At 38.5% G+C, this 12,948-nt stretch overlaps 1 protein-coding gene and 1 long non-coding RNA gene across 19 annotated transcripts in view; both read left to right on the top strand.

The window, feature by feature from the left end:
- The window catches only part of LOC103035149 (tripartite motif-containing protein 16-like), a 204,234-nt gene that overhangs the window by 46,682 nt on the left and 144,604 nt on the right, over positions 1-12,948 (top strand). For 2 of the 18 annotated variants that reach the window (XM_049479255.1, XM_049479249.1), the window contains exon 3: positions 3,298-3,501. The exons of 15 other annotated variants lie outside the window; for them this stretch is intronic. In XM_049479255.1, the coding sequence (XP_049335212.1) occupies positions 3,298-3,501 (204 nt within the window). Of the gene's footprint in view, positions 1-3,297; positions 3,502-4,558; positions 4,727-12,948 lie in introns of those variants that run through there. One more of the 18 variants, XM_049479283.1, reaches the window with a different exon arrangement.
- LOC125802171 (uncharacterized) lies at positions 383-1,478 on the top strand. Its single transcript, XR_007439143.1, has 2 exons — positions 383-503; positions 619-1,478. It is a non-coding gene; the product is annotated as an uncharacterized LOC125802171 (long non-coding RNA).

A 12,948-nucleotide genomic window follows, 5' to 3' on the forward strand; every position in this document is an offset into this window, starting at 1 on the left:
ACAAGAGATGCTCCAGCTTCCTCCTCACAAGCTGATTCAAGATGTCGCTACAAGGTGGAACTCCAGCTATGACATGCTTACACGCTACTTAGAGCAACAAGCTGCTGTTTATTATGCACTCACAGAAAAAGATGTTAAAAAGAATGCCAAAGATCTCATCATACTTTCTGATCAAGATGTGACTGTTCTGGAGGATGTGGTTGAGGTTCTGAAGCCCTCTATTGAGCTCAGAACAGCAGCCCACTGTGTCTATGATCCTGCCACTCAAACACTCCATTCTCACAGCGATGAAACACAGTGAGTGGCACAGATTCACAGATTGTGAAGGATTTTAAATCGGCTATAGCAACCAACATTGGAGGGAGGTACTCAAATCCCAGTCTTCAACAGTTTCTGAATGAGAGCACTGCCTTGGACCCTCGGTTCAAATCTTTACCTCATCTGGATGACCAACAACAATCAACAATCTGGCTGAGAAAATCCTACAAAGGCATCCCACACAGGTATGTGACCAATTGAAATTTATATGATTAAATGCCCACTATTAATAATAGTGATGCAAATTTATCTTATAGTTGGAATATACATTCATACATTTATATTATTTTTTAAACTCAGGACCCAGGACAAGGGACCAGCCAAAACCCCCCAGAGGACCCAGAAACTGCAGCATCCAGTGAAGGCAGCCCCCCAGCAAAGAGAACCACACTCAGTGAACTGTTTGGTGACTTTTATAGCACAGCCCCCACTACACCAACAACACCAAAATTATGGCCTGATGTTGTCAAGGAGGAGATTGAGCTATACAGGATGGCAAAAGTAATTTCTGTGGATGCAAATCCACTGAAATGGTGGAAAAACAATGAGCATCAGTATCCAAATTTGTCCAAGCTTTCCAAACATTATCTTGCTGTGCAAGCAACAAGTGTAGCAAGTGAGCGGATATTGTGACTGCTCAAAGAGCAGCCCTTTCTCCAGACAATGTGGACATTCTCATCTTTTTAAAGAAAAACTTAAAAATATAAAACTAACAGTTGTTTTGTCCAGCCTCAAATATGTAAATAGTTTTGGTACCTCAAGGAGCACCTTTCTCTCCAGATAAAGGTAATAATATATCTTTGTTTTAAAAAAGACTTGACAGAAGAATGTGAAAAAAAAGACAGTTGTCATTCTCAGGGACCGAAAAAGTCTTATTTTTTTATGTTCAACTGTTATTAGGATAGAGTTTAGTTTGTTAATCTTCTAATTGTTCTATTATTTTGAACATGACTGTTCCTGTTTTTTTTTTGTAATATTTATTTTATGTTGCACATTGTTGTTTTAATGCAAACAGTTGCTACCAAAAAAAGCCACTAGATGGCAGCCAGTACCCTCTGTGACCCCTCATGTTTATTATTATTTGTTTGTTTTTGTTATTTTGTACTTGACTGAGAACAAGATTGTTACATTTATATCTTAATTAAATTATTTAAATTTGACCATTAGTGCCTAATGTGGTGTATTATAGATCACTTGTATGATTTTCCATCACGTTTATCAAGCCCACCTTTTGAAAAAAGATATTGTAAATTTAATTAAAAAAAAAAAAAAGAAAATCGAGAATCGAATTGAATCGTGACCCTAAAATCGGAAATAAAATCGAATCGAGGATTTAGAGAATCGTGACACCCCTATTATTCTGGGACACTGTAGGGGGTGAGGGGGTGTTTTGGGGGGGTGTTAGAATGGGTTTATATGGAGGAGTTAGAGGTTATAGGTGTTATTTTGGTGGACTGGTGATTTTTGACTGGTGATGATTTTTAGTTGATTATTTAGTTGATCTGTAACTGAACACTTTCATTTGTGTGGTTCAGTTTCAGGTCAGGATCAGATCTGAGACTGGGTTTATGATCAGAGTCGGGTAATGAGTGAGTTAGACTGCAGGTTAGATTTAGATCTGGATTTGAGTTGATTTCAGATTTGATTCAGTTAAACTGTGTTAATGTTTATCTCTGCACTTGATTTATGTGCTGGGTGGTGGGGGTTCCTTACCTGTGAGATACACTGTGATCTGGTGTGTGTGTGTGTTTACACATTGTCTTTTAACATTTTTTTTTTATTCTTTATTGACTGTCTTTAAAATAAAATTTATACTTTATTTGATATTAATAAAAATGCTTAAAAAATAAGTTTGTTTTTATGTTTTTGTTTTTCTTAAATTCTAGTGATTCACATTATTAATGTTCACGTCTCTCCCTTCAGTCAGAAACTCCTATTTATCATCTGATCTGTTTTAATCATGTTAATAAATCTGATTTCTAGAAATATATATAAAAATACATTTTTTTTTTAAATCACCATGACATAAACTACATCCAACGACCATAAAGAAAATGGATATAATTTATGTTATGGAATTTTTTTCTAAAAATATATATTTTTACAAATAAAATGTACAGCTTGTGTTGTGTGGTCATGTGACCCTGTGAAGGTCTTTAGTTCAGTTATAAGCATTAATGTATGTAGTTCAATAGTTTTATAATTGAATCCCTGGTTTAACACCAGATAAACAGAAATGGACATTTTTAAATACCCTTCACACAACAATCCAACTATCTACGTAGATCACTCCTATGGTGATGTCTGCAGCACATGTATGCACTCTGTGAGCTGTCAGCAGCAGCTTGAAAAGAAGTGGTGGCTGACTTCACATGTATCGGAGGAAGCATGTGTTAGTCTTCACCCTCCTGGTGTGTTGGGGCATCACTAGTGATAGGGGGAGTCCTAATCAGTGGGTTGGGTAATTGGCTGTGTAAATTGGGGAGAAAATGGGAAAAATTAGAAATAAAATTATAAAAAATAAAAATAAAAAAAAAGGCTGTGATTGCTTTCACGTTGCTCACTCATAGTGCTCTCTCATTCAGCTCACTCCTGTTCCTCCCCTTCTCTGTCCATCACACAGTCTAGAACATCCACCAAAAACAGGGTTCCTCAGCAATAGCAGTCCAGTTGCTCACTCAAGCTGATGACAAGTCTACACATATTTAAACACACTTTCAGTGGAAATTCAAAGTCCAAGAAAAAAGCAGCTTAAGTGAACTTAAGTTTGTGTACTGGTGTTTAATAATAAATTATTAATAAACATAATAAATTTCCTCTTACATTAAAATCCCTCATTGAAATAAATAAAACTGATTAGTTCAACCTTTTCATGCTCTCCCCAAAATTTAACCCTGTATTTAACCCCAGAACAAATGTCTCTTGTTCTGTGTGAGATTTAACTGGACCTCCATCTGGTTTGTGCGTTTCTTGTAACAGCTCTCTGCACAGTCAGCAGTGACTTTTTCCATTGAGAAAAAGCGCTCTGAGGTAACAGAGCTGATCAGAGATCAGGAGAAGACTGAACTGAGTGCAGCTGAAGAACTCCTGGAGCAGCTGGAGCAGGAGATCACTGATCTAAAGAGGAGAAACACTGAGCTGCAGCAGCTTTCACACACAGAGGATCACATCCACTTCCTCCAGGTAACAAACACTGATCTGATCTACAGAAACACCTGATCCTGATCAATGTTGAGGAAGTACCAAAAATAAATTCAGGACTCAATTGTTTATTTATTAAAGTGGATTTACTCTTTTACATTCATTACTATATCTATTTCTCTAGAGTTTCAAATCTCTATGTGTCTTTTCTGGATCTGATCAGTCACCCAACATCAGTGTCCGTCAGCATCTCTCATTTGATGCAGTGATCAGATCTGGATCTGATCTGAAACAGCAACTAGAGGAACTGTGTGAAGAGAAGATCAGCGGAATGTCTCCTCGTGGTAAGATGAACGCTATGCAGCAGAGCGTGTTCATATTTGTGTGTGTCCATTTCACTGGTTAGCTGCACAGTTTAAACTGTAAAGGTGTGAAAGTTTGGGCGGCTTAGCAGACCAATAAAAGTGGCTGCTGTCTTTGTGGCTTTGTGCAATGTGTAGTTACATTTCTGGGGAGATGCTCATAGGGCTCCAACTGGAAAGTTTGTACTAGTACATTAGTGTGCTGTATTGTCATTGTGTGATTGCAGAATTCCGGTGAGAAGTTTCCTGCATAAATTAGGGGGGGCAAGCATGTTGTGGTAGAGACACTGGTCACCTTTGCCCCCAAACCGCCCCCTCCCTGTCACCTTAGATCCGGCACTGTCTTTGTGTTCTAGCTGGTCATACTGTATTGTGTCTACACAGCTGCAGCAATTCAGATTTTACTACCAGAACCGAAAACCAGAGAAGACTTTCTGCAACTTTCTGGTGAAACAAACACACACACACTTTTGGATTTAATAACTTATAAACACTCACTTATTTACTGTAAGAACACTCTGTTAGTAGAATAAACTGAATTCTGATTTTTTTTTTAAGATTTCTGTTGGCTGACTCTGGATCCAAACACCATAAGTCCTCAGCTCAGTCTGTCTGGGAAGAACAGAGTGGTGAGATGCAGTCGGAATGTTCAGAAGTATCCTGATCATCCAGAGAGATTTGATTACTGGGTTCAGGTGTTGAGTTAGGAGAGTGTGAGTGGACGCTGTTACTGGGAGGTTGAGTGGAGCAGTAAAGGATATGTGTACATATCAGTGTCATATAAAATGATCAGCAGGAAAAGACTGGGTAATGAATGCGTGTTTGGACACAATGATCAGTCCTGGAGTCTGCAGACTTCTTCTCCTCTCTCTTTCTGGCACAAACACTGAGAATAAGCTCTCAGCTCCTCCATCCTCCAGAATAGATGACTCCAGATACAATGACCCTCCTACACACAGTCCACACCACATTCACTCAGCCGCTCTACACTGGGTTTGACTTTTATTATTATGATTACTGTAACATTATACAATTCCAAGTGATCATTTGTAAAATATATATTGATGGAGAAGATCAGATTGACTGTTCTAATATCTCAGTGTCACAAAATCTCATGTGTTACAACCTGTGCGTGTGTAAACAAATTTAATTGGTAGAAAATGTTTTATTTTTGATTCATTGTAAATAAATCTGAACATGTAAATCAAGCAGTTGTTTTGCTTTTTGATCTGAATACTTTACTTTACGTGTGTTTCACTGTAGCACAAATAATCTAACTTAAAGAGGATTCAGGTGGTATTTCCTGGTGGAAAAGTGGATTTAGCTGTTTAAAAGCACTGTTAGAACAGGGAAAAAACGAATCGCTGCATAACTGTTTTACATGTATATTTATTTGTTTTTCGCACATCAGGACATTTGTGAATTGAAATGCTTGTAATGAGACAGAAGTAATCTACAGTAGAGTACTAATAACTATATATGCCACTAAATATACCAAATAAACATAAAACTACAAACTATAAACAAAATATACAGAAAAAAGGAGTATTGTGTTTGTAACTCTGTATTACATACAAATGAATTCGGCAAAAAATAATAAAACCGACACACACATAAATATGAATATACAACAGTATAGTTAGAAATTTATGGTATTAAGATTAGTCTGCATTCACTTATTCAGCTAAAATACATTCAGGTTTTCACATCACTGTAATTTTGAGCATAAGTTTCCAAAACTATTTTCTAACAATCACAGCTGATCATTTGTTGTGATGATTGTTGAACCAACTCCACCTCCTCTGTCTAAAACCCTTTTTACAGGAAATATGATGCACTACTTACGGCCTGTCTCCTTTCAGGAGACTCTTTTTTTAAGTCTCTTCCTATGGTTCCTTAATCACTAATGATCCACAGATCTGTAATAAGAAAAGAGGTGTATAAATCTATATTCCTTTTACTGTTGTTTTTTGCTGATGCCTCCATCAGGTTCATCTTATGTTCTCCTGTCTTTCAGTTTCGGATCTTAAGTTCTCTTGGCTCCTGTCTTCTAAGCTGCATTGAGCCTGGTTTCTGATCTCACCATCTCTGGCCGTGCCTATTCCTGAGGCTTCTGCTGTCTTGACCCAACTTTTCTTCAGTTTCTCTGCTGTTGTGTCTGTATATCACTGGTTAAGCTTCCATTCCCTCTGATGTGGTGCCTGTCTTTTATTGCCTACAGCCTTCTATTCTTCGGTTATTTATTCATATCCTTTTGGGAGAAATCAGTTTTTTTTGACAACTTTTTAACCCCCAAAAATGGCTTTGTTTAGACATCTATTTCATCATTCATAAAGGCACTGGAATTAATTTAACTTAAGAATGTAAAGAAAATAGCTGATTCCTCCCAAAAGGGAGAAATTGTTGATAAATGGTTATATTTAGAATGGCTCAATCAACAAACTTACAATCCTAAATGTTAGAAATAATGGCCATATATATCCAACATTGTTTTTCATCCAGTAAATAAATGTAGACCATTAACACCAGAAACACTGCATGTCCTCACTGTACTTAACATATATTAACTTTGACACCCTGCTTTACATACATTATTCATTTATATCAGTAGCATCTAATCATGTGTTTTTAGCCTGTCAGGTTCAGCAGACATTTAACCATACACTGACATTCCATATGTCAGGTGACTTTTTCCATGTCTAAAGAAAAAGCTAAATAATGCTGAACTGACCTTGGGTATTATAAAGTAGATCCTACTCCATTTCAGACATGTCTGTTTACACACGGTAAATTCTAGCCAGATTCTGCTAGTTTTTACACCTTTCCACCCACTGCACTGTCCGCTGTGAGGGGTAATGTCACGGATGGGTGACCCAGGCAGGGAGACGAGGAGACGGACGCAAGTGCACGTAAGGGAAAAATAAATAATTTATCAAATAAATAACAAATAAACAAAGAAACAAGAAAACGCATAACAAAGATAATAAACCAATGACCAAAATAAACAGTGAAACAAAATAACATAAACCTAAACAAACAAGATACACTAGAAATAAACTAACAGGGCTAGGGAAATATATGTATGGGAATAAACTAATAAACACAAAGCAGGGGTATCTACAAGGAGCCAAGGAAGACGGAAATAAACAAGAAACTAGAAACATGAACAAGTGATAAACACAGAAACTAAGACGAGAAGAACAGAGGCTATGAAACACTGAGATAAACTATGAAGTACAGAGAGAGACGAAACAACAGGGGGAGGTGCAAAGACCGACGAAGGACAAGAGACAAAGGAAGGCTTTATAGCACACAAGGGAAGTGGAAACACTTGGGGCTAGGGGGCGGAGCTTACAAATGAGACACAGGTGGAGAACTACTGACAAGAGACACAGAGGAGCACAGGTCACGTGGGGAAAACACAGAGACACGAGACAAGACCAGGACGTGACAGGTAATGCCTTCTATGATATATTCCCAGTACACCAGACACTGTGGATGGAGAAATCACTCACAAGATAACACCTCACAATTTATACAGAGTTAGACCTTCACATGTTATCTCCTAAAATAACACTGATCAGTTAACATACTTTTGGCATTTCATAGTAATTAACTGTGCATGTCTCCTTATGCAATCTGCTATGGACACATCACCTGACTAACACAAAGCATGTACAGGCCTGATCACTGCACAGAGATCACTGCAGCCTGATTACTGCACAGAGATCACTGCAGCCTGATTACTGCACAGAGATCACTGCAGCCTGATTACTGCACAGAGATCACTGCAGCCTGATTACTGCACAGAGATCACTGCAGCCTGATTACTGCACAGAGATCACTGCAGCCTGATTACTGCACACAGATCACTGCAGTCTGATTACTGCACAGAGATCACTGCAGCTAGATTACTGTACATAGATTACTACAGCCATATTACTGCACAGAGATCACTGCAGCCAGATTACTGCAGATGGATCACTACAGTCAGATTACTGCACAGAGATCACTGCAGCCAGATTACTGCAGATAGATCACTACAGTCAGATTACTGCTCATAGATCACTACAGCCAGATTACTTCACATAGATCACTGCAGCCTGATTACAGCACATAGATCACTACAGTCAGATTACTGCGCATAGATTACTACAGACTGATTACTGCACATATATTATTACAGCCATATTACTGCACAGAGATCACTGCAGCCAGATTACTGCAGATGGATCACTACAGTCAGATTTCTGCACAGAGATCACTGCAGCCAGATTACTGCAGATGGATCACTACAGTCAGATTACTGCTCATAGATCACTACAGCCAGATTACTTCACATAGATCACTACAGTCAGATTACTGCGCATAGATTACTACAGACTGATTACTGCACATATATTATTACAGCCATATTACTGCACATAGAACACTACAGGCAGATTACTACACACAGATCATTGCAGCCTGTTTCATGCAGCTCAGAACTGCTGGGCACTAACAACCAGATAACGACAGCCAGATCTGTGGGCAAGATCACTAAAGCCCGATCACTGTGGCACAATCAGAGCTGCTTACCACTGTTATCTGCATTATCGTAGAGGATCACTGCAGATGGACCACTTCAGTGGAATCACCACACTGATATATCACTGCACATAGATGCTTGTCACTGCCAGCCAGGTCACTTGAGACAAATTGCTGCAGACTTAGAACTGCAGTTGATCACTACAGAATGAGAACTACAATGGATCACTGCGGACTGAGAACTACAGTAGATCACTGCAGAATTAAAACTACAGTAGGTCACTGCAGAATAAGAACCCCAGTAGATCACTGCAGACTGAGAACTACGGTAGATCACTGCAGAGTGAGAACTACAGTAGACCACTGCAGACTTTAAACAACAGTAGATCACTGCAGAGGAAGAACTGCACAAGATCACTGCAGACTAAGAGCTACAGTAGATTACTATAGACTGAGAACTACAGTAGATCACTACAGATTGAGAACTACAGTAGATCACTACAGATTGAGAACTACAGTAGATCACTGCATACTGAGAACTACAGTAGATCACTACAGACTGAGAACTACAATAGATCACTGCAGACTGAGAACTACAGTAGATCACTACAGACTGAGAACTACAGTAGATCACTATAGATTGAGAACTACAGTAGATCACTGCAGGATAAGAACTACAGTAGATCACTGCAGACTGAGAACTACAGTAGATCAATACAGAGAACTACAGTAGATCAGTACAGACTGAGAACTACAGTAGATCACTGCAGCATATCATTGCAGACAAATAAATCAGGGCAGCGCAACACTGTCAGCTGTATACTACAAGCTGGGTACAGATGCTACAAGATGATGAAGTGGCTTATGCTAAGGGATTTAAAATTAATTTAGTTATCTCCTAATTTGTTAAAATGTGACAATATTGAACTTGTTTTCCTTGCGCACATGCTTCTGGAGTCTCCTGGTAGGACTAACAGAGTTCATGGGAAAAAATGTGACTTCTTTAATGAGGAACAAGAAAAGAAAAAAACATAAAACTGTAGAATGTCTAATATAGTAGTTGTTTCTACTTTACAAATAACTTAAAAATATGTATCCAAACACAAAAATAAAGAAGGTTTAAAAACCAGTGTTTATTTTGACAACAAATTTGGTATTTGGCATTTGGTTTTAGTCATAATTTAGTCGACTAAAACGTAAAGGGTGTAAATGTAAATGCTTTTTCATCAGTTCCCTTGAATTATGAACTATACATTTATAAAAAATAAACATTTATTTACCAGTTGTGTAATATTATTAATTAGGGGTGGGAATCGATTACTATCTCACGATTCGATTCGATTCCGATTTTGGGGGCCACGATTCGATTCAAAATCGATTTTTGATTCAAAACGATTTGAATTATAAATATTTCTGCTTCTGGCTTATGAATCGTATTGAAAAAAAACCCTCCATAATATACACTGGTCCTGGAGCAAGTAATGTGTTACAAAAACAATAAAATGTGCAGGAATGTGGGTCCTCAGTGACAGAGGAATCACTGGGATATCACAATGACGTTAATGAACAATAAATACATAAATAAATAACACTGCTTTATTACCAGGCTACTAGCGGTGGTGTGTAGGTGACGCTGCTGGGCTGATGTGATGATAGCACTGGAGCGCTAAAGTTCAGGAGCAGCTGCTGATTAACTAGTTAATTTAAGGTCGTTGTATTTCTTCAGAAAGGGGGCAGGAGGTGGAGAAATTAATTCATATGGTCCATTCCTTAATTCCTCTGTGATGAGGAGCTGAAATTAGCTCTGATTAGCTTATTGTTATTTTTCCGTTCCGCCTTAAATGCTGCAGCCCGCTGCCACCTGTAGCGTTATTTAAGGTGGAACTGGAAAGTTAGCTAGTTAGCTAGCTAACAGTTACTGAAACTACTAGCGATCTTTTTTATGCTTGTTATGAAGCATTCTGCCATAAAACATTGAAACTACACGTTAATCTAAGGTAATATAGTGCTTGTTCTGCCATCTTACCGGTGATTCTCAAACACCTACGCTCTGTGTGTGTCTGGAAGATCTCCAAAGGGACAAGCGCTATCCCCAGGGTTGCCAGGTCCAACAAAAATACCCAGCCCAAAATCAGTCTAAAACCCGCCCCTCAGAATCGATTTTGGGACATTTTAAATCGATTCTGAATCGTAGTAAATGAGAATCAAGATTCTTATGTGAATCGATTTTTTGGCACACCTCTATTATTAATGTTTGAATGTGAAATATATTTTTATATGACTAAATGTATATTATTATTGTAGGTATGTGACAATAAAATAAAATTTAGCATTTAAAATTTTGTTAGAAATCAGGTCATAAAACATCTGTAAAAATAGACTAGTTTTATCTCCAGCACTAACCCAGCACACCTAATGTAGCTATTCTGTAAATGAGGTCAAAACACACACACACACACACACACACACACACACACACACACACCTGTAGAGATGCTCTCAGGAACTTTACACAGACTTTGGGGTTCAGAGATTCACTTATTTTATTGTTATATTTTTTTCCTATTGAGTTTCTTTCTGACCTGTTTCTGCTGTCTGCACTAGCTCTATGGTTTCCACTGTGGGACTAAACAGATGATCTGATCTCAATGAGTGAGTTCTGTATCAGAAACATTACAGAACATCAGTGGTGTCTTTTAGTCCACAGCTGAGTTAAACACACCATCATCAGCTCATGAAATAACATTAGCATTAAAACGCTGCATGGAGATCTTTGTGACTCTTGTCTGCAGAAATCTGAAAGATTAGTGGTGTTTTTACCGGAGATGGAGTCGCTCCACACGGTTTACACGTTATCTTGTTTTTCGCGACGTCAAAGGAGAAATACGTAATCTCTCCTCTTTCTCTCTGCTGCCGACACTGTCGAGCTAATTTCCAGTCGAGCCCCAAAAGTAACGATAGATCACAGGCTAGTCTGTCCTCCCGTGTTTTGTATCTAACCGCGGGTACTGAGAGACAGGTACTAATTGGTTGACTACCCCGCTTGTCCCGCCTCTCCACCTGCGCTTAAGTAGCAGTGATTGGATCTCTTCCTAACTGGTCGCTACCTTTCACAGAACTAAATCAGTTCTGATTGGATTTCGTCCCTGCAAAACATTTTCGTCTCGTTTTTATTCGTTGTCGAAAATGTCAGTTAATTTCGTTTAGTTTTTATTTTTTTTTATGTTTTTATTTAGTTATCGTCTCGTTTTCGTCTTGAAAAAAAGCTTCGTTGACGAAAACTATGACGAATTTTTTTCTTCAACGAATTTAACACTGTTAAAAACTTTACTATAGTTTTAAATCCTACACCTATAAATACATTTCACAGCTGCTGCTGTACATGAATGTATTTGGCCTTTTGTACTTTTCTCTCTCTCTCTCTAAAATGCAGAATCACGAAGCCACTCCTTCTCAGTTCAGAGAAAACGAAACTCTCGGAGTGCTGTTCTCTCTCTCTCTCTCTCTCTCTCTCTCTCTCTCTCTCTCTCTCTCTCTCCCTCAGTCGGAGAGCAGGAAAATGGCAGAGGTCTCTATTTCCATAGATCGGGATCAGTTCAGCTGTTCAGTCTGTCTGGATCTACTGAAGAATCCAGTAACTATTCCCTGTGGACACAGTTTCTGTATAGTGTGTATTAATGGACACTAGAGGTGTGCCAAAAAATCGATTCACATAAGAATCTTGATTCTCATTTACTACGATTCAGAATCGATTTAAAATGTCCCAAAATCGATTCTAAGGTCCAATCCCATTTCTTCCCTTGGCCCTACCCCTCACGGTAAGTTCACACTGCAGCGGCACGAAGCGTTTTTCGCTCCGCCTCCCACTGCCCAAAGCGACCGTGGCCGCTGCAGTTTGAACTTACCGTCAGACCCACACAGAGCGTAGGTGTATGAGAATCACCGGTAAGATGGCAGAACAAGCACTATATTACCTTAGATTAACGTGTAGTTTCAATGTTTTATGGCAGAATGCTTCATAACAAGCATAAAAAAGATCGCTAGTAGTTAGTTTCAGTAACTGTTAGCTAGCTAACTAGCTAACTTTCCAGTTCCACCTTAAATAACGCTACAGGTGGCAGCGGGCTGCAGCATTTAAGGCGGAACGGAAAAATAACAATAAGCTAATCAGAGCTAATTTCAGCTCCCCATCACAGAGGAATTAAGGAATGGACAATATGAATTAATTTCTCCACCTCCTGCCCCCTTTCTGAAGAAATACAACGGCCTAAAATTAACTAGTTAATCAGCAGCTGCTCCTGAACTTTAGCGCTCCACTGCTATCATCACATCAGCCCAGCAGCGTCACCTACACACCACCGCTAGTAGCCTGGTAATAAAGCAGTGTTATTTATTATTTATTTATTGTTCATTAACGTCATTGTGATATCCCAGTGATTCCTCTGTCACTGAAGACCCACATTCCTGCACATTTTATTGTTTTTGTAACACATTACCTTCTCCAGGACCAGTGTATATTTTGGAGGCTTTTTTTTTCAATAAGTTTTCAATAAATTTTTATAAATCAAATCGTTTTGAATCAAAAATCGATTTTGAATCG

The sequence above is a fragment of the Astyanax mexicanus genome, chromosome 1 (genome assembly GCF_023375975.1).
Source record: "Astyanax mexicanus isolate ESR-SI-001 chromosome 1, AstMex3_surface, whole genome shotgun sequence".
NCBI lineage: Eukaryota > Metazoa > Chordata > Actinopteri > Characiformes > Acestrorhamphidae > Astyanax > Astyanax mexicanus.